The 24,115-nt window shown below is 35.8% G+C and overlaps 1 protein-coding gene across 5 annotated transcripts in view; it reads right to left on the bottom strand.

Annotated features, from left to right (window-relative positions):
* The window catches only part of Dpm3 (Dolichyl-phosphate mannosyltransferase subunit 3), an 82,411-nt gene that overhangs the window by 50,039 nt on the left and 8,257 nt on the right, over positions 1-24,115 (bottom strand). For all 5 annotated transcript variants that reach the window (XM_090415977.1, XM_090415960.1, XM_090415969.1 and 2 more), the window contains one exon: positions 6,976-7,103. In XM_090415977.1, coding sequence (XP_090272103.1) covers positions 6,976-7,098 — 123 coding nt within the window. In that variant the 5' untranslated portion in view covers positions 7,099-7,103. The remainder of the gene's footprint in view (positions 1-6,975; positions 7,104-24,115) is intronic.

Here is a 24,115-nt window from a genome sequence, read left to right on the forward strand (position 1 = left end):
ATTTGCCCACATTACTCTACTTGAGACTGACTGCCATTCAAGAAGATTAACCTCGTATTTTGTGTTGAATACTATGGCTACTCCTTCTTTTCCTTGATTGTCATTGCCTGAATATAACATTTTGTATTTATTGCTCAGAAAGATCTCACCAGTTTTGGTCTTTTTTGTTTCAGTCACCCCTATTATGTCGATCTGGTACTTATCTAATTCCTCAGCTAGCTCCATTTCTTTGCCATTCAGGCTTCTTACGTTGATAGTACTGATCTTTAACTCTGATGATGTTGAGTTGAGGTTTATTTTCAGATTTGTTCCAGTAGCTGACTTTTCGCTGTTCGCCCTGGTTCCCTGGCGAAAACAACGGGGGCCTTGTTTAACCTGGCGACGCCCCAGCCGGCATGAAATTTTGTCATGTTGTACCATTATTTTACATTTTGGTTTAACCAATAAGAATACAATTTGGTCGGCTAAATCCCAAATTGCCAGCCTATCCTTGTCCGTTCAGTATCCAAGTAGATACCCAACAGGGTGCACCACGAGAAGGTGAGGATTGGACATTAGGTCAGAAGCCCTGGTCGGTTCTCCGCATTCCTTTAATGGCTATGTGGAGGTCTCCTCTCAGTTATACAGCTTTGTCCCTTAAGCACCCCTTGATATGAAATGTATATTATTATTATTATTACATAACACCTCCAGGAAGTCCAAAGACTCATTGAGGGAGGGGACCTACTCTACAAGTCTGTCTCCACCACTCAAATCCACCAAATACAACTACAAGAAGTTTACTTCTTCAGCTATCTCACGAACAGTTATACAGCAGTTAGAATGGATGACTTAATGAACTTTTGTAGCATATTCATTGTCAATTTTCAATGCTGATGGTTATCCTGAACGGAAATCATCAACTGAAGTTCAGCTATCTTTGAAATGTTTCCACCACTTATGCTCAAGTGCAGCCTAAAGCCTCATTCCCAAATGCTGTTTTTAACATTTCAAATGTCTCTGTGAAAGATTTTTCCAATTTGACACAAAACTTCACACAAATTCATTGATCATGAAAATTGCTTATTTTAAACACAACAAAAATTCACCAGATGCACGTGTTGACACAAACAGACATGGCACAATAATTAAACAAAATTATCACATTGCAGTATTCATTCACTAGGCTAGTTCCCAACGTTGCTGCAGGATTGCAGCATATGAAGCAAGCAAGCAGTTAATAGCACTTGTTAGTGCAATAATTCAAAAGTTCAGAAATTTCCTGGACAAACCTCATAAACAGAATTTCAAGGCTGGTGATTATGAGAAGCCCGGGAGACAGCTTGCAGCTGTAACATGGAATGAAAAGTTGAGTGGGAAAGAGATCAATGCTGCTTGAGCGATATTCAAGAACTATTTACTAGAAGCAATGTCTAAATGTATTCTGAAGGTCAAAAGGTTAAATCGATAGATGTGAAATGGATGAATGAAGAGATTAAATATGCAATGCAGAGAAAAAAAGACATTATGGAAGCAACATGAGAGGAGTGGTAAAAAAAATTCTAGGGAGTTCTTTCAATTTATAGCCAGCAAAAATAAGAATGATTATAGTAGGATGACATTGATTGGAGAATACAGCTGAGATATTTAATGAGCAGTTCATAAAAGTCTTTCATCCTTGTTAATCTTTTCATCCCTGTGACATCATGGACAGTTTGAGAGCAGTGGATGATGAGGAAGAGAGACTGACTGTGAGCGAGGAAGAGTAATTTGAAGGAATGTATATTATCTTTCATGTTCAACACAGATTTACTAAAGGGAGGTCATATTTTTAGTAATCTACTTACTTATTACAATAAAGTAACAGCAGCATTGGACATGGGAGATGGATACTTAAAAGTCTTTTGATTGATTACTGAATGAAAAGCTATTTTTTTTAATATTTTGGCTAATTTCTCACTCATTCCATATAAATTTATTAAACTGGTTCCCCCACAATATCAGCTCTGCTCATTCTATTGTCTATTTCTATATTTGATTTGCCACCTTCACTAAAAATTGTGCCAAAACAGTCATATTTATTATCATTATTATTAATTTATATATTATTTATTATTATTAAGTAGCCATATTTGTTATAGCAGATATTTAATTTAGTTAACAAATACTGCCAACTTGTACAGATTTATTTAAGAGTATAACATAATACTTGCAAATAAAAAATTCATGCTGGACAGTAAACATAAAAACATGTGGTGCATTAGCTGCATGCAATTAGTAATAAGGTGTTTAAGAAATTGAAATTGGAATGTTGAAGTTGAGTTTGGCAATGTCCTACAGCAATCCCTCGACTAGTGGCTGAATGCGTTCTTTAAAACAGGCACATTAATCGAAAAGCACTAATCGAATATAATAACCTAAGGGAAAATGTATAATTCGTTCTTCAAATTTCTTTTTTGAAACTTAATTTTTTAATAAAAGAATTAAGGTATGTCTCAGGGCCTAGTTAAAGGAAAACCATGAAGCTGAAAGACAATAAAACATATTCAGAATATAAGTTTTATAAGAATATTAGCCAAAATACTTCTACTTCTTAACTAAGAATTGAGCTAACATAGTTTGGCGGGCATTTTGTTTCTTTTTTTCATACAAACGACGGTATGGCCGTATTGCCTCTTATACTCTTCTGCAAATTTTACTGCTTCTCTCTCTCTTCATCAGGGTCAACCTCTAAGCATTGCTGCTTAAAAACTTCAATTGTACGAAAAATATTTTAAAATTGTTTCTGTGAAATCTCTTTTGGCTGCCTATCAGTGGTTAAATTTTCTTCATATTCTTCGGGATCTTCCCGCTGTGCATCTAAATTTAACAGGTCGGAATCACTCAATTCTTCAGAATGAGATTTAATTAACTCTTGGATGTTATCAATGAAGGACGTATGAATTGGACATTAACATGCGAAATCACGTGCTTTATAGATAAAATTTCCCAACTGTTACACAAGCAAAATAGTTATAACTTTAAAAATTACAATGATCATAAAAGAGAAGCTAATTTTCCGACGTATAATAATAAACAACTTATCCCAGAAGACGGATTGATTACCCTATTATCGGAATGGATTCTCCTGTTTGTAATGTTCGTAGAAGTGTCTCGAATCTGTGGGCATACTATAGCAGATGAAATAAATTTTGGGAATAAAAATTTGGAACATAGTATACATAATGTACATGGAAGTAGTGTAGTATGCCATTAAAAATATTGTAAAATGTTTTAAATCGGTAACTAAATTATTTCATTCTGGTGAGCGATTTTTTAAAATAATTAGCCATAAAGTACAGATAGAAAAATTTTTAAATCTGTAACATTTATTTTTAAGATGTATATAGGTGCACTAATCGGGGGATTACTGTATGGAGGTTGGCTAACAGGACTAACTACCCTCTCAGCATTTATTACATTTCAATGTAGCTAAGGTAATTGGTTGTGACAGGCCATTGATTGAGCTTTACATGTTTGAAGAAAATGAATTCATTTCTCCAAAGCATTGATCATCATCATCATCATCAAATTCCTGCCATGTACCCTCAAGGGGTGTACAGGATATGATAGTACTACATGAAAAAATTACATCATTACTAACTTCCTATCTACAATTTTCGTCCAAATCAGTCTGTTAATGGTCAAGACTCCAACATTATCAGATCTTATATTTCTATCGTCTAAGGCACTTTGTAATGTATCAATCCACCTATATCTTGGTCTTCCTCTGAGTCGTTTTCCTGCCAACCTGGCAGAGAACACTTGTTTTGCAAATCTTTTTTCTCTCATTTTATTTAAGTGACCATACCACCTGAGATTAGCTCTGCTAATGCATTCCTGGATGCTGACAATGCCAAGTTCTTTCCTAATATCCTCATTTTTAATATGATATTGCCATTGATGCCATCTGTTCATACCTCTAATCTTTCTCAGGACTCTCATATCTGTGGTCTCTAGTCTTTGGTCAAGTGTTTTACTTCTGACCCAGCTCTCAGATCCATAAGTTAAAACTGGTTTGAATGCTGTCTTGTATACAGCTAATTTAGTGTTCCGACTAATTTCTCTCTTATTCCATAGGAATTTATTCAATTGACTTCCCACCATACCAGCTTTGCTGATTCTGTTGTCTATTTCTATATTTCATTTACCATCTTCAGTAAAAATCGTGCCTAAGTAGGTAAAATGTTTTACTTGTTCCACAGGTTCTCCATTCACAACACAGTTGACATTTTCAATGATTCTGCCTATTTTCATTGTCTTTGTCTTTTTATTGCTGACCTTCATACCATATCTATTACAACAGTTATTGAATTTAGTCAGAGAATCTTGCAGACTTGTAGTGGATTTATTTAGAAGTGCAACATCATTCGCATAAAGCAAAGAGCTGACATTAACATCTCCAATTTTGATATCATGTTTAATACCACTTTCCTTCATAATGTGATCCATATAGAAAATGAATAACAGAGGGGATAATGTACATCCTTGTCTCACACGATATTTAACATTAAACCATCTTCCTGTACTTCCTTCAATTCTAACTGCTGACTTACAACTCAAATAAAGACAGTATAGCTTGATATAATGCCCCATTGACACCATATAGCTGCAGCATATTGAATAGCTTCTCTCTTGGCACCTTGTCATATGCCTTTTCCAAATCGACAAAATTTAAATACAGATCTTTGTTATACTTCCATGCTTTCTCGACTATTTGTCGTAAAGTGAAGATCTGATCCTGACAGCCTCCATTTGGCCTGAATCCAGCTTGTTCTTCCCCAAGCTTTTCTTCCACAATTCTTCTCAACCGTTTCTCAAGTATACTTGCATAGATCTTGCCAGGAACACTCAGTAGGGAAATACCTCTGTAATTCTCACATTCAGTTTTATTTCCCTTTTAATATATGGGTACTATGAGAGCTCAACTCCAATCATCGGGAATTCGTCCCTCTGTCCAGGCTTTCTGAACTATGCGGTGCAGCCACTGTAAGACTTTTATACCACCATACTTCAGCATTTCTGGTTGAATATCATCTACTCCTGCTGCCTTTCCACATTTCAAGCCTTTGATAGCTTTTTCTACTTCAAATATGGATATGTATTCCTGACTGCATGCCTGGTCAGTGTTTTTTACCACTGTGCTGTCATCACTGCTCGTTTCATTTAGCAGTTTTTCAAAGTAATTACTCCATACTTCAATAATATCTTTTTCTCCTGTTTTCATGTCACCTTTATCATCTCTAACTCCTTTTACAACACTCTTTCCTCCATTCCTAAGTTTCTTCAACAACCTCCAGAATATTTTGCCACCTTCTTGATATTTATTTTCTATATTCTTGCCAAAGTCCTCCCATGACTTTTGTTTAGCTCGTTTTACACACTGTTTAGCATTCTTGCATTTGTCTTTATATTCTCTAAGAGCCCAAGCTGATTTATTTGACAGGAACTTTTGATATGCTTTCTTCTTTTCCTTCACTGCCTCTTTAACTTCCTGTGTCCACCAGGGAGTTCTGATTTTTTTATCCTTGCAGACAACCTCACCACATGCCTCTCTGGCAGAATCAATCAATGTTTTCTTCAGAGTTTGCCACTGAATCTCCAAGGTTTGATTCCTGTTCTCAAACTCTTCCATTTTTTTCTTTCTTTTTTTTTCAATAATCTTTCTGTATTTTAGTCAACAGTTCACATCTGAGAGCTGCTCAACTTTTATTCGCTTTAAAACTTTCTTACATGTTAGAAATTCAATTTTATCCTGTTCAAGACTAAATAGTGATCACTTCCAATTTCAAATCCCCTGTACACTCTGGTGTCCTGCACCAGGGAGAAAACATCACTATCAACAATAACATAGTCAATGAGACTTTTCTTATTCCTAGCCTCTTCTCTCCATGTGAATTTGTGCACATTTTTATGTTGGAACATGGTGTTAGTAATAACCAGTCCATGTCCTGAGCAGAAATCCAACAGATATTTGCCATTATTATTAGCTTTGCTCTTTTCTCCAAATTTTCCCAAAATATTTTTGTATGTCTCACAATCATTTCCTACTCTGCTATTTAGATCCCCAACAAGGACCAACTTTTCCTTTTCATTGTGTCAGTTGATTTTTGTAAAGCCTCAAAAAATTCCTCAACTTCTACCTTAGTAGAACCTTCTGTGGGACCATAGGCACAAATAAGTCTCATTGTCCAGTTCCCCATTCTCATATTTGCCCACATTACTCTACTTGAGACTGACTGCCATTCAAGAAGATTAGCCTCGTATTTTGTGTTGAATACAATGGCTACTCCTTCTTATCCTCGATTGTCATTGCCTGTATATAAAATTTTGTATTTATTGCTCAGAAAGATCTCACCAGTTTTGGTCTTTTTTGTTTCAGTCACCCCTATTATGTCGATCTGGTATTTATCTAATTCCTCAGCTAGCTCCATTTCTTTGCCATTCAGGCTTCTTACGTTGATAGTACCGATCTTTAACTCTGGTGATGTTGAGTTGGGGTTGGTTTTCAGATTTCACACCAAAACATTGATGTAGCTCCATAATTCAATTAAATTCATTAGAAACACTTTTTTTTTTTTTCATTAGGTATTTTCTGAAAATTATTACTTATCAAATCCAATAAGTTTTCCACTAAATCCAAACCAACCCATTTGTGATACTTGAGATCCAGTAATTTTTATGTATGGGATGATCATGCAATGAAATGACAAATATGAAGAGTCATTGCAGATTAAGCTTAAACTAGAATAAAAATTAAAAAAAAAAAAAAATCACACAGGAGTGAGTATCAATAAATGTGAAATATGTGTTATTATAGAGAAAATACACACTAAGCTTACTTCTAGTTTAATTTGAAAATTAATGAATTTATTTAGGTATAGCAAAATCATTTTAAAAGATGCAAAAGTTTTAAAAGCTGGTTCGAGTTAATGTTAGAAATTAACTTATACTCACCATCCAAACATGAAAAATACATGCAAGAGGTATCCTCAATGGTATCTGGCCTGATAATATAGAAGACCATAGTGCCACAAATATGCTAAGTCCCAAGAGCCACTGAAAGAGCTTTGTCATCATGATTCCTATTAAAATATATAAAATATAGATTACACGATAACCACAGTAATTAACTTTAATGAAATGAAAGTACAGATATTTTGAACTGAAAGTAACAGTATATATCATCAGTGCACAGAAAAAAGAAATGGGAATACAAGGTACATACAACAGTCGGTGGTTTACCAATTAAAAACTGTTGCCACGTGCTAGAAATTAATATTAATAAATAACATTATTAAAAACTATTTTTGGTGGTTACATAAAATATGAATCTCCCAAACTTTTGGGAGAGAGAGAGAGAGAGAATCATTCCGATTCAGATTTGGCTGATGTAAGAGTGCTTCAACAACTTTCTCTGAAAAAATGTTCATATTTAAACCTGCTTCTATGGAGAAGACAAGCTTCATCCCAATAGATACTGTGTTTAGTGTCAATACTATGTTGTGCCAGACCAGAACTTTTGAGGTTTCATGTATTCAATATAATACTGATATTCATTAATTCTTTTTTTCAGAGAATGGCCTGTCTTCCAAAAGTATGTTTGATTACATTCACAAGGTATCTGGTAAATGCCAACTAATGATAGAAATGACTGTTTGCGTTTTGTAGATGGCAACAGATGAGAATTTCTTTTTTTAAAGATTAGACATAAAATATAGATTTTTTCAGCCTGCAATTAGCAAATATTTACTATTTCATATTAGACTACACTATTTGACACAGAATTATAGGCCACTGCGCTGCACTGCACTGCAAATAAGTATCAAAATAATTTTGGTGTATTTACACTATATTATTACAATAATATAAATTTTATTACCAAAGCACCATTTTATTACCACCATAGTGTAAGTATGATGTATTTACATTTGTCAAATGCATGTTTTAGAGCCAGTTTGTTTTGTAGATGGCCTGTCTGCCCAAAGTATGTTTGATTACATTCACAAGGTATCTTGTAAATGCCAACTAATGATAGAAATGACTGTTTGCGTTTTGTAGATGGCAACAGATGAGAATTTCTTTTTTTAAAGATTAGACATAAAATATAGATTTTTTCAGCCTGCAATTAGCAAATATTTACTATTTCATATTAGACTACACTATTTGACACAGAATTATAGGCCACTGCGCTGCACTGCACTGCAAATAAGTATCAAAATAATTTTGGTGTATTTACACTATATTATTACAATAATATAAATTTTATTACCAAAGCACCATTTTATTACCACCATAGTGTAAGTATGATGTATTTACATTTGTCAAATGCATGTTTTAGAGCCAGTTTGTTTTGTAGATGGCCTGTCTGCCCAAAGTATGTTTGATTACATTCACAAGGTATCTTGTAAATGCCAACTAATGATAGAAATGACTGTTTGCGTTTTGTAGATGGCAACAGATGAGAATTTCTTTTTTTAAAGATTAGACATAAAATATAGATTTTTTCAGCCTGCAATTAGCAAATATTTACTATTTCATATTAGACTACACTATTTGACACAGAATTATAGGCCACTGCGCTGCACTGCACTGCAAATAAGTATCAAAATAATTTTGGTGTAATTACACTATATTATTACAATAATATAAATTTTATTACCAAAGCACCATTTTATTACCACCATAGTGTAAGTATGATGTATTTACATTTGTCAAATGCATGTTTTAGAGCCAGTTTGTTTTGTAGGAGTTAAACTACAGCCCTACATAGTAATGGCAACAAGCTCTGAATTCTAGAATAGAGATCCTAGAATTTCCATCATATGATTTATTTAAATCCTTTCTATCAAGAAGCCAAACAAGTCTTTATCAAAAACTGTACATGAAATTTGTTGTGATTCATTTAATCTACCAGATTAGATAATTCACTGAATGAATAATTTAACAATTGCAGCTTTCTAGACCATAATGGCAAAAAAATATATTCAAGGCTGGAAACTTAAAGAAAGGCAAAAATCCTATTACAAGCATAAATGCTTGTTACTCTTGTCATAATAAGAGAGGATATTTAAGTTAGATTTAATAAATCTAAAAGCAAGAGGGACACAAGAAAGTAAGCAAATGTGCAACTTCAGTTTGGAGATTAAGACTTTTCTTCTTTACTTTACCTAGACATATCAATACTGTCAAATAAATAGAACATAATAAAGGAATGTATGAAATTAACAAGAAATAATTTTTATTTATTCATATGCGAGTAGTATATTAGTTACAAAAGTGTGATGAATTAATCCCATGTAATAATTATTAAACTTGAACCATTAACAAATAACTGCTTTGTATGTGCAGTTTAAATTCTACTAGATTTGGCTGATTGTGAAGAGATGATTTAGGCTATGAGGACAGTTTATGTTCATTTAATTGAGAAACCAATTTGCACATTCTTAAGGATAAAAAATCTAAGTTCCCCCCACCCCCAAGATATAAAACTAGTTCCTCTGTATTGAGACTGGTACTCACCTTCAGCTGATAAATCCTTATAGAGGTTCCTCACATTCTAAACCCAGATTTTGCCAACCAAAGGGCAAATTGACACAATATCCTTGCAATACAGGCCCAACTTTTAGATACAACTGTGGTCTGTAACAAGTCTCCCTAGTTCATATATTATACAATATACTATGCATAACTAATGATTGATATCTGGGTAATGAAAACTGAATATGAATGAATGACTGGAATTTAACGATACTATCTTGTTGAAAGATCTCAACAAGAATAATTTTGTCACTGCGTTGGAATGATATGTACTTAACAAATATAACAGTGTATATTAATAAAAAAGGGTTTCTTTAACTGCATGTCTTATGCTGTGACATAAAAAAAAAAGTCTGTAGGATATCAAGCTTCTCAGTCAAAAATATTACTTTTCCATGTCCATTCCATTCAAGCTGTACAGCCATCTCTCTCTCTCTCTCTAACATAAGGATGCTGTAGTCATGTGAATAAAGCTTCAAAGCATGGCAGAAACAATATTTTTTCAGTTTTTTTTTTTTTTTGATACTTCATCATCAAATTCCTGATATGTACCCTCAAGGGGATGTAGAGGATGTTACAATAGTACCACATGAAAAAAAACTTACATCATTACATAATCCTGCCAACCTGGCAGGGAACATTTGTTTTGCTAATCTTTCTTCTCCCATTATGTTTAAGTGACCATACCACTTGAGATTAGCTTGGCTAACACATTCCTGGATGCTAACAATGTCAAGTTCTTTACTAATATCCTCATTTTTAATATGTTATTGCCATTGATGCCATCTGTTCAAACCCCTAATCTTTCTCAGGACTCTCATATCTGTGGTCTCCAGTCTTTGGTCAAGTGTTTTATTTCTAACCCAGCTCTCAGATCCGAAAATTAAAATTGGTTTGAACACTATCTTATATACAGCTAATTTAGTGTTTTAACTAATTCCTCTCTTATTTCATATAAATTTATTCAGTTGACTTCCTACCATACTGGCTTTGTTGATTCTGTTGTCTATTTCTATATTTAATTTACCATCTTCACTAAAAATCATGCCTAGGTAGCTGAAATGTTTTACTCTTTCTATAGGTTCTTCATTCACAATGCAGTTGATATTTTCAATGCTTCTGCCTATTTTCATTATCTTTGTATTGTTATTGTTGACCTTCATACCATATCTATTACAACAGTTATTCATAGTTAGAGAATCTTGCAGACTTTACTGGATTTATTTAAAAGTATAACATCATCTGCATAAAGTAAAGAGTAAGAGTTTCTGCCCTATTCTCATTGTCTTTGTCTTGTTATTGCTGATTTTCATAAATCTCCAATTTTGATATCAAGTTTAATACCACATTCCTTCATAATGTGATCCATATAGTTAATGAATAAAAGAAGGGTACATATTTGCCTGTCACCAGATTTAACATGAAACCATCTTCCTGTACTTCTTTCAATTCTGATTGCTGACTTACAACTCAAATAAGGACTAAGTATTGCTTGATATGCCCCATTGACACCATATAACTGCAATTTTTTGAATAGGTTTTTCTCTTGGCATCTTGTATGTCTTTTGCAGGTCTACAAAACTTAAATACAGATCTTTGTTATATTCCCACAATTTCTCAACTATTTGTCGTAAATTGAAAATCTGATCCCACAATCCTTCTCAACTGTTTGTCAAGTATACTTATATAAATCTTACCAGGAACACTCAGTAGGGAAATGCCTGTGTAATTCACATGTTTTATTTCCCCTTTTATAGGACTATGAAAACTCTACTCCAATCATCTGGAATTCGTTTCTCTGTACAGGCTTTCTGAACTATGCAGTACAGCCACTGCAAAACTTTTATACATCCATACTTGAGCATTTCTGGTCAAATATCATCTACTCCCACTGCTTTTCCACTTTTGATAGCTTTTTCTACTTTTTGAACACTTGACCATTATTATTAGGAGCTAAAATCATCAAAATATTTGGTGGCTGGGTGGAATTGGTTCCCACTGCTCATGCAACTCTCACTTATGGCTCCAAGTAGCTGGTAGAGTGCACCAGCAGCCACACCCTGGGACTGTGCCTCGATTTGCATGCAAAACTAAGTGAAGGCATCAGCATTTTGTGCTGTAGTGAAGGAGAGCGTCTCCTCCTTGTTGCACTTGAAGACTGGAATGGCTGAGTTAGCAGATGACCAAAATTTAATTTGACAATGGTAATGAGGGCATGACAGCAAATTATGTGACATAGTCTGGGCACACTCCGAAACAAAACAGAGATGTGGCCAGTCACCGTGGAAGAGACAGGAACCTCACCATGTAACCTTCTGTAGTAAACCATGAAACAGAGACAAGGTTGGATCCTCTGCAACTTTTATCTCTTGGAAACATTACAGGGAAAAAGAGAAAGAAACTCGGGAATGTAAGATGGATACTATGAAAATAGCATATGATGAAGATACCTTAAACCCTCCAGAATAAAGGTCGAAACTAGTCTGGGTAGTGTCCTTCCCTTAATGCATAATATTATACATATCTGCAAGGAGATGTGGTTTTGCATTATGGGAGATACTGAGATAGGAGTGATGCAAGCTTGCTCCGCCTTTGCAGTGAGTTTCCCGGTGTTGTACTACCTTACCCCAGTCCTGAAGATACTTTCAGGTGCAAACTTTATTTGCTCACACTTGGATAAAGGATTAAACGAAATTTATTAAACTTTCAACATCAGCAAAAGAGTAGGCTCGCATTGCATTGAAGATACCAATGGAAACATCCTAATGGAGAAAGACAAAATAAGGGATAGATGGGTAGAGTATTGAAAGGAACTCTACAATCATGATAGAATAGATAAGCCAATGCAAGAAGATTTGGAGGGACCTACTATTCTTACCTGGGAAGTAACAAATACCATTAGGAAACTGAAACCAGGAAAAGCTCCAGGAATGGATGGAATTATGGCAGAATATCTAAAGGCTTTAGATGATAAGGCTATAAGATCACTGAATTGACATATGTAACAAAATATATAAAACTGGACACCTGCCAAAAGATTTTAAGCACTCAACGTTCTTACCAATACCTAAAAAATCAAAGACAATCAAATGTGAAGAGTACAGAGCAATCAGTCTGATCAGTCAGATAGCAAGAGTAGAAAGAAATAAACATAAAATCAAAATGGAAATTAATGAAACACCATCTGGTGTTTCATTAATTTCCATTTTCATTTCTGGAAAATAAAGGAACTAGAGGACTCTACAACATCAGAACTATTATAGAAAGATATCTGTAGAAGCAAAAAGAAGTCTACTTATGTTTTATTGACTACACAAAGGCCTTTGACAATATACAACATGAACAACTAATCAAATGAATCAGAAATTTAGAAGTAGATGATAAAGATACCAGATTATTGATAAATCTATATTGGGAGCAAATTGTCTCAATAAAAATATCAGGAGAAATCCTTGAAGAATTCCCAGTAAAGACAAGGCTGTGTTCTTTCTCCTATACTGTTTAACCTCTATACTGAAAATATCTTCCAGCAATTAGAATTTAAAGGATTCGGCATAGGCAATAGGAATATAAACAACTTAAGATATGCAGATGATACAGTACTGCTAGCTGAAAATAAATAAGATCTTCAAAACCTACTAGAAGAGATGCTGCAGCTAAGTGAAAAATACGGACTTAATTTCAACTTCAAAAAAACCAAAACCATGATGGTAACAAGAGAAAAAGGGAAAATACCCGATATAAATATTAAGATCAGAGGAAATACTTTAGATCAAGTAGAGAGTTATATATATTTAAGTCAACTAATTACAGAGAATGGAAAGCGTGATAAGGAAATATTAAGAATAGAAATTGCTAGATCAACCTTCATTAGCATGAAAAACATTCTGACCTCAAGGGAAATTCACACAAAAACAAGAATTAGGCTGTCCAAATGTTACGTAAGGTCAATACTGCTATATGGAGCAGAAACCTGGCCAATATCAAAATATTGTGAAAATAAACTAAAAGCCTTTGAGATGTGGATCCTCAGAAGAATGCTTACAGTCAAGCATGGGTTTAGCCACCTATTTGATAAATGAGTACAGAAGTAGAGTCCCATGGACTGCCAAAAAAACTAATTTAGAAATATTAGAGATGACTGGAGAAGATAGGAATCTGTTGAAAACCATTAAAAAAAAAGTAAAACTACCTACCTTGGTCACATACTAAGGCATGAATCCCTAGAAAAAACACTTCTAGAAAGAATGATACAAGGAAAAAGAAGAAGATGAAGACAAAGAACACATTGGATGGGAAATATTAAGGACTGGACCTTTTTTTGTCCTACAAAGAATGCAAAAGAGAAGCACAAAACTGTACATGGTGGAAGCTCATTGTAGTCAACCTCCTGGAAGGAGATGACATCTGACAAGACAAGACAAAATTTGACATGAAAAGTATTACATGCTCTAAAATTGAGTATAATTTGAAGTGTGACATTTCCACATGACAAGGCAAAAGATTCCCTTTTCAGGAATATTCCCAAAAATATTAAACATAGGCTTTATATAACTGGATTCTGCAGATAAAACAGACATGGTTAAGCACTCTGAACTTGAACCAAAATAGGTAACTTCTTATTTTGGATTTTGAGTTGACAAACTGAATGCACTAAATATAAAAAAAATTCTATGAGTCATTGAATATAGTTAACACTTTGTAACTTATTTTGTGCTTAATGTAATCAAAATAAAGTGATAATAAAAAATGAAATATCTTAGTTAATGTTTATTTTATTGATTTACCTCTATTTTGGGGTTATTCTCAGGGTAAGTGAATAAAGTAAGAGTAGCTTATAACTGAAATGCTTAGCAAAAGATTAGGAGCACTTATTCTAGTAATCTTTTCTACATTATCTATAAAAATTCAGCCGTATACATGTCATAACATGTAATTTCCAGCACTAGATTCATGACTGGCTGATTCTTTGATGGTGCTGCACATTATTATTATTATTATTATTACTCCAAGACCCCTAGAGTCAAACACTCACCTAGGAGATCCTTTTATCATACACACACACAGCTCATCATACCGTGCCTTAAACACACTCAAATTCTCTGCAGACACCACACTCTCAGGCAAGGCATTCCAATCATTCACAACTCTGCATACAAAAAACCTGCTTCTCACCCCCCCCTGCTCACACCCTTCTTATACTGTTTCCGAGAATGATCTCTCTGTTCTCTCCTATCTCCCACATTATCTACATTATAGAATAGTTTCTGGTATCTAAAAATAGGAAGCTGTAGTTTATTAAGGATTATTTGAGTGTAACAATGCTGCTTGGTTAGTGTAAGAGAGTATATATTTAGTTGATAGAAGTATCATTTGAATTCTGTATTTTCGTCACTAATGATAACGCCTCTTTAGTTTAAAAGACCTGAATTTGAATCCTTTCTAGACTGCAAAGAACCTTTATAGGTACATCTGAAACAGCAGGTTTCGTCCAGCAGGATTTTTCTGCCTGGAAATTCAGACATTTCATCCTGCAAATGATCTGGCCAGAGAACTACATGCAAACAGAACAAAGTACACAGTAATTTAAAAATCGAGATATAAGTGGAAGACATAATAATAATAAATAATTCTGGAAGTCACTTGTGTAAATGAAGTATTTATTTCTATAGAATTTTTTGATTATGTTTCATAGTCATTTTCAATATATTACAGTAGGAAGAAATAAACAAAACAAACAACAATTAAATTGAAAGTGTGCGTGATACTATATGCACTATTGACTACAGGAGGATAACACCATCTACATTATAATAGATATCAGGATTAAATTAAAATAATAAATAAATAAATAATAAATGAAATAATAAAAAACAAATAAATAAATTTAAAATTTAAATGATTAATTAATTAAAGGTTTTATGAAACATGTGAATGGTGAATAAGTTTGATAACTTTCCAAAATTGAAAAAGTTTGATAACTTTCCAAAATTGAAAAAGTTTAATGCAATCATTTTTGCTAGGTGTTAGAATTGTGAACGTACACATACCAACAAATGAATTAGAAACTTTTATTTAATACTGTGTTGGACCTCCTTTAGTGAACTACCAACACCAATCCTCTTCAATTCCCTGCACACAGTTTGGTGAAATATGGCTTGAGAACAGCCTTTGTTAAATGCTTTGGTCAATTGCTGCACACCAGAAGTTCTGTTTGTCTGAACAAAGCTTCTCAGATGATAGTGATCTTGTTCTTGAACACAGTTCTACTTCTCAGACAAGCAATTTCGGTTATTTTCCCATTGATTAAACACTTGGGATATCTCACGTTTTGAGAAACCACTCAGCTCTGCTGTTTTTAAAATCATGATTCCATCCAGATGCTGCCATGATTTTTACAATTATTGATCAGCAGCTTTCTGAAGAAGTTTCCTAGAACACGTAGTCAAACATGTTATTATTATTATTATTACATAACACTTCCAAGGAGTCCAACGACTCATTGAGGGAGGGTACCTACTCTATAATTCTCCATCACCGCCACCACCACCAACTACAGCGAACAGCATCATCTACACCAATGGCATCTACTACTAATGTCCATGCCCATAGCAGGATTTGAACCTGCAGGCTTTTGGCTGGAGAGTAGATACACTCGGCCAACCAGGCCAGCAAGTATTTTGCATATATGCTACATAAATACCATTTACGTACGTTTGCATAAAGATTTCTAATTCAGTTGCCAGTATGTGTATAAAGAAAAGATGTGAAGCACACATTCACAATCCTAACATTAACAAAAATGATTTCATTAGTTTCTCAATTTTGTGAAGTTATGCTAAATAATACTTACCATTCATGTGTTTCATAAAGACTAATTAATTATTTAAATTTAAAATATTTTTATTTTATTTATTCCTTGATATTTATTAATGTAGATGAAGTTATCCTCCTGCAGTCAATAGCACATATTATCACACACTTTCAATTTAATTGTTGTTCAATTTTATGTTTAAGAATAAGTCCCTTGAAGAAGGAAAGACCAAGTAAATTCAATACTACATATTTTTGAGTATGGTTTAATGTCAAGAATCTGGGCATGCATGTCTAGAAGAAAGCAAGAATGTGTTGAAAAGAATTAAGTGTTAGCAGGATGCATGTCATTTTTATTGAATGAGAATAATGATCAAGAACTGAAATAGTGGCAGGAAGCAGAATAGGGGGAGAGAGAGAGAGAGAGAGAGAGAGAGAGAGAGAGAGAGAGAGAGAGAGAGAGAGCTGGTGTAGAACATAACGAAAATTCTATGGAGTTCTTTAGTTATATGAAAGCAAGTCATTTTTATTGAATGAGAATAATGATCAAGAACTGAAACAGTGGCAGGAAGCAGAATAGGGAGAGAGGGAGAGTGCTGGTGTAGAACGTAACAAAAATTCTATTATGAAAGTAAGACAAGATAATTATTATTATTATTATTATGATTATTATTATTCAGGCCTCCATGGAGTCAAAAGACTCACTGTGGGAGGTCCTTCCTAAGAACAAAGTCTGTCAAGACTCATCGAGGGGAGGTTCCCCCTTAAGAAACACAAAGTCTATCATACCACTCCTTAAACTCATTGACCGTTCTCGCCCTCACCACTCTATCAGGCAATGCATTCCATGGCTCAACCACCCTCCATGCAAAGAAACCACTCCTCACCCTCTTGCTCACAGTTTCCTTTCGTAACTTCCAGGGATGGCTTTTGTCATCACTCCTTCCCGCTGTTCAACCAAGTGAAAGAACTCCCCAGTAAGTCTCAATCATATCACCACTCCTTCTTCTATCCACCAAACTCTGCAGTCCACATTCCCTCGGCCAATTCTCATAACTATCCTTGTACAGTCCTGAGACCATCTTTGTCATCCGTCTTTGTATCTTTTCCACAGTTAATTTATCCCCTTCAAGTCCTGGGGACCAAATCTGAGAACAATAATACAAGTGTGGTCTGATCAGAGACTTATACAACGGAATGATAACCCTCTTATCTCTGCAGGTCAGTGTCCTTCTCATAATTGCAGCAATCCTCTGTGTTACCTTCACCACCTTTGCAATAAGTCCCCTAAACTTCAGGTTTCTATCAATCATCAACCCCAGATCTCTTGTTTCCCCAACTTCCTCCAGTATAACTCCTCCCATAGAGTATGCAGCATCCCATCGATGTTTCCCAAACCTCAAGACCTTACGTTTTGCTGCATTAAACTGACACCCCCATTCATTTGCCTATCTATCTAGCTTATTTAAATCCTCTTGCAGGGCTACCACATCTGCACTATTACTAATAATCCTTCCCAGCTTCGCATCATCTGCAAACAACTGAATATCCCCTTGCAATCCACTGGCAATATCATTGATATAAAGGTTAAACAATATAGGTCCTAGTACTGAGCCCTGTGGGACCCCACTTGTAACCTTCTGTCTCCTTGAAACTGTTCCACCATACACAACTCTCTGATACCTATCAGACAGCTAATCCTGAATCCAGTTGACCAATCTGACATCCAGACCCATGTGTTGCAACATAAATATCAGCTTATCATGTGGCACCCTGTCAAATGCCTTTGCTAAGTCTAAGAAAATTGCAGTATATGCCTTTCCCTCATCTAATGTTCTTGTAACTTTATTATAAAAGGCTAGCATATTGCTAAAACAAGAGCGCCCTTTCACAAATCCATGTTGACTCTCACAGATAATATTACCCTCATCTGCCCAGTGCTGTATATGGTCCCTCACTACTTTCTCCAAGATCTTAACTACTGATGACACACAGACTGGTCTATAATTAGACACTTCCAGTCTGTTACCACCCTTATGCAATTGCACTATCTTACCTTCCTTCCATTCCCTGGGCACCTTTGCTGAAGCCAGACTTTCATTGAAAAGCCAGGTTAAAAGCACTGTCAGTTCCCTAGCACATTCTCTCAAAACTCGTGGTGAAATACCATCCAGTCCCAAAGCTTTACTGACATCCAAAGTTCTCAGTATCTGAAACACACTCTCCTCCTGTACCTCTAAAACTTTGAACCTGCCCTATCCCTCTAGCATTAAAACTGACTCCTCCAGGATGAAATACTCCAATAAAGTGTTCATTGAACAATTCCACTATGTCCTCTGCATCAGTCACTCTATTCCCATTTTTATCCTGCAATATCATTCTTCCACAGTCATTTCTCCTCCTACTGGCCACATAGCTAAAAACTTCCCTAGGATTTTCTTTGGATCTTAGGGCCAATCTACTCTCATATTCCAGTTTCGCTTTCCTTACCACACTAGTCACTCTTCTGGCCTGTGTCTTATATTCTTCATGCATCCTCTCTTCACCTGTCTCCTTATATCTCTTCCATAGCCTCTTTTTCACATGCAATTCCTGTTTAATATTGTTTGTCATCCACTTTACTCCAAATTGTGTCCTCTTCTTCACTTGTGGTATACAACTTACCATTGCTACTAACAAATATTCTTTAACAATTTTCCACGCATTAACGATATCCCGGCCTCCCAATTCCTCCCTCCATGAAACTTCCCAAAGTTGATGTCTAAGACTATTATAATCACCTGCATTATAATTCCACATAAGTTCCCATCTCTTTGATACTCCTGCATGTCTATTCATTTTCCAAGTGAAAACCATATGGTCACTCTCTCCAACTGGTGGGAGAGATGTCATCTCAGTTATTATCAACTCTTCTGATGCTATAACCAAATCTAAAACTCTTGAACCTCTTGTTCCCTCTGTTACATGTTACCTAAGACATTTGTCCCTCAAGAATTCTAGAAATTCATTCCACTATTGCTACATGCATCTTCCTCTCTCCAATTTATACTACTGTAGTTAAAATCTCCCATAACAATCATTCTTCTTGCACTTGCCAAACTTAGCTGTCTAAACATCTCCTGGTCCCCATCCTCCGTGCTCCTGGGCCTGTAGCAACACCCCACTAAATATCCTGTCTTGTCTACCTCTACCTCACACCATATGCTCTCAAAATCATTTGTCTCACTTATTTCCAAAGCCTCCACTCTTAGAGGACATAGGTCATCACTTATCATAAGCAGTTATGATAATCACTTATCATAAGCAGTTATGATAATCACTTATCATAATGGAGCAAATGATCCTGCTAGATTGAGTCGGTGAATCCAGATGAAGTACAGATGTATAATGACCACTTTACTGGAATATTTCATCTTGGTCGAGCAGGTTTTATACCTACAGGCACGGAGGGTTGAATTGAAATGGATGAGATTTTACCATGTGCTAAAGAACTGCTACTGACCTGGGTGTTTAACAAAACCTTGCAACTAGAAATGTCAATAAGAAGCAGAAGATGGTGCCATTGCATAAGTGTGGTAGTATAATGGAGAAATGAACTATAGACTCATTTGTAGTCTATACTTCCATGTATTTTTTTCATGATTATTAAGATTTTGGAGAAATTAATATAACTCATATATGGAACTAAGCAGATGAGTAATTGACACATAATCTATTATAAATTGCTTCTATTTCAGTAATTTGGATACCTTTCATAATTAAAGAAGAAGAAAAAAAATGTCTGGTGAGAAAGACATATACTACAGTAGTCTGAACTTTGCAAAAAGGCATTTGATAGGGTGTCACATAAGTTGATATTTTTTCAGTTGAAGTATATGAGTGTAAATATGAAGTCAGTGAACTGGATTGGAAATGGGCTGTCTGACAGATATGAAAAAGTTGTTTATGGGATGGGTGGCATCAGAGTTATCAGTAGCAGAACTAAATATACTGAGACTTTTTACTGTTCACTGTTAATGTGAATTATACGTTATAACACACCAAAAATAGACGCACTAAAATACGCAAGGCAAACAAAACAAAACTACACAATATTAAGTAATTTGTATCGATAACTGAAAATGATACTTATCTTATCTGGAGCTTGCACGAACACTACACATTACGAATTCATCTAGCGGTGACTTACCGACATAGATTATGTTATAAAACACTTTAGTACACTAACCACGCTAATAAAGCTCCAATAATATACCAAAATTAAACACTTAAGTCCATTAAATTGAATCCAAAACACCAATAAATAATAAATAAATAATAAAAAAAGAACCAACCAATAATAAAAGGTATGACAGGAAAAATAGACATATGAATGTGAACATGAACAAAATGAAGGATAGAGTGCTGTATGGAGACTCGTTAGTATGAGGTGTGTTAGTAGAGGATTTGACAAAATCGTACCAACCTGGTGCGACCATAAAGGACGTAACTGCGTCTATTAGAGAGCAAAAGGAAAGGGTGAAAGAAATGATTGTTGTGGCAGGTACGAATGATTTGAAAGGAGATAAAATGGAAATGATAGAAGACCTGAATGAATTGTTTGAGGTAGCAAAAGAAAAGAGTGAGAGAGTTAGAATGATTAGTCTTTTGCCACGGTATGACAGTGAAATGTTTAAAAGGAGGGCTATAATTGCAAATGACTTTATGCGTGGGTTATGTATGACGAGTGGTGTGGAATTTGTGGATGTGTGGAGCGAGTTTGATGGGCGAAGGGATCTATATAAGATGGATGGCTTGCATTTGAATGGTTACGGTGTAAGAAGACTTGAAAAAGTGTTGCTGAATGTAGTGGATGTGCAAATTCAGGGAAACTAGATTTGTTAGGGGGGGGGGAGGTAGGGATACAGTCCTTATGGAGGCAGTTGAATGTAAGAATGAATATAATATACCAGAGCAAATAAGGACAACAAATCTGAGTGGGATAGTTAATATAAGGCATCAAGGTAGGGTTGGGGCTAATGGGGGTCTTAAATTCATGTACACTAATACTAGGAGTATTAGGAACAAGAAGGAAGAGTTTTTGGCCATGGTTGGCGCTTCCAGACCACAGGTTATAGGTATTAGTGAAACATGGCTGACTGTAGATGATATAACTAGTGGGATTGAATGTGATGGGTATAGTGTGTTCAGGAATGACAGAGAGAATAAAACGGGTGAGAGGAGTATTGTTGATGATAGCTGATGAACTCCAGCCAAGGAGAATAGAAGTTGAATTGCAGGATAGAGAAAAGAGCACATTTGAAGCCATTTGGTGTGAGATTGTGGCTAGCAGAACTAAATATACAATTGGGTGCTGCTATAGACCAGGTGATGGAAAAGATGGTGGTGACAGTATGTACAAGCAAATAGAAGAAATGGATGGAAGGAGGGTGATTATTATGGGAGATTTCAACTATGGTCGCATTGATTGGAGTGAGGAGAGGACACATGGGAGGAAGGAACTGGATTTTATGCAGTTATTAAAGGATAACTATCTGCGACAGCATGTAATGGAAAATACTAGGGGTCAGAGAATGCTTGACCTAGTAATTACATCTGAGGATTTGGCTGTAACAAATATGACCACATTGCCACCAATCGGTGAGAGTGATCATAGGGTCTTAACTTGGGAGGTGGCTAAAGGTGTAGAATTTTCAATTAAGACAGGGTACATGTGGAATTATCGGGCTGGAAAGTATGACAAGCTTAGGAGTTTGATTGGTTCAGTGCCATGGCATGTACAACTGCAAGGACTAGAAGTTGATAGTGCATGGGAGGTAGTTAAGAAGTGCTTGCATGAAGCAATGGCTGACTGTATACCTAGAGTCCGAATAATAAATCAAGTAGGGGTTAAATGGATGAATAACACCATTAAGCTTGAGTTGCAAAAAAAGAAACAACTATGGAGGGAATTTAAGGAGAAGGGTGACCGGCAGGCACATGAACGGTATAAAGCGCAAGCCAGAAGGGTGACGAGTGTGGTAAGAAAAGCAAAAAAGGATTACGAAAGAACATTGGCCATGCAGGCTAAAGAGAATCCTAAACAGTTTTTTAGATATGTAGCAAGTAAAAGGCAAAATGTACATGGCAGATTGATTTTAAAGAATGCCGATGTTAGGGAGGTAACTGAATCAATTGAGATAGTTGAGTTACTGAGTGAGCACTTTGCAAAAGTATATCATCCAGGTGGTGACATTGCAGAAACGAATAAACCAGTAGATTATACGGGAATTGTGGTTAATGAAGCGGAGGTGAGTAGTCTATTGCATAACCTCAATGTCAATACATCTGTGGGATTGGATGGTATACCAGCTCGTGTTGTACGAGAAGCAGCTAAAGAATTGTCAGTACCCTTGACCATTTTGTTTAATTTGAGTCTCGGGTCTGGGTTAGTCCCAAGCGGGTGGAAAGAGGGGAAAATAGTTCCACTGCATAAAGGTGGTTCCAGGACTGCTGTTGTAAATTACCGACCAATTAGCATATCAGGAATCATTGTCAAGGTCTTAGAGAAAATAGTCAAGAGGAAAATACAAGATTGGATAGAAGAAAATGGGATACTGTATCGGGGACAGCATGGTTTTGTGAAGGGTAGGTCATGCCTCAGTAACTTGCTCACGTATTATAACACAGTGACGGCTGAACTGGATAAGGGTAATGGGTTTACGGTGATTCTACTGGACCTTGCCAAGGCCTTTGACAGGATTCCACATGGAATTCTAATCAGTAGATTGCAGCATATAGGAATGGACATAGGGTTGGTGAGATGGATAGGAGGGTGGTTGACGGAGAGATATCAGCGAGTTGTTTACTCGGGAGTAGAGTCCACAAGACGGCCTTTGACTAGTGGTGTGCCACAAGGATCTGTTCTTGGACCACTGCTGTTTAATTTGTTCATAAATGATATAGGAAATGATCTGAGAGGAACAGTTCATTTGTTTGCGGATGATGCGAAGTTGGGTAGGGCAATAGTGAATGCAGATGACGTCAAAATTTTGCAGGATGATTTGGATAGATTGGAGGTGTGGGCTAAGGAGAATGGATGTCAGTTTAATGTGGCAAAATGTAAGGTTATGCATTTTGGGGTGAAAAGATTGGCGGCAGTTTACTGCATTGGTGGAACCGTGCTCCAGGAAATTGATGAGGCACGAGATTTAGGAGTGTTGGTAGATAAGGAATTGAAATTTAGGGGACACATTGCAAAAGTGACCAAAACAGCTCATCAAATCACTTGGTTGCTGAAGAATACGTTGACAAGCAGGTTATTGTTCCTGTGTATCGAGCCTTGATAAGACCCCATCTAGACTACTGTGCTCAGATTTGGTCACCTAGGTTTCTTCTTGACGGGGAGGAGGTGGAGAGGATTCAGAGGCGAGTGACCAAGATGAAAGCAGGTCTGTGGAATGAACCGTATGAGAACAGGTTGAGGATTTGTAGGTTGCAAAAATTGGTTGATAGGCGGAGGAGGGGAGATATGATTGAGACATTCAAATTACTGAAGGGTTTCTATAAAATTAATTCAGAAGATATTTTTGAGAACAGGCTGGTTGTGGGAGGACTAGGGGACATCCATGGAAACTGGGCAAAAGTGTGGTTAGTAAAGGTGTTAGAGCTGGGTTCTTTACTTTTAGAGTAGTGAATGAGTGGAATGCGCTCCCTGAGTCTGTGGTGGATGCTGTGACAGTGAATGAGTTTAAGGCAAGGTATG

Source organism: Typopeltis vanoorti, chromosome 1 (genome assembly GCF_054136105.1).
Source record: "Typopeltis vanoorti isolate ZY-2024b chromosome 1, IOZ_Tvanoo_1.0, whole genome shotgun sequence".
NCBI classification, from domain to species: Eukaryota; Metazoa; Arthropoda; class Arachnida; order Uropygi; family Thelyphonidae; genus Typopeltis; species Typopeltis vanoorti.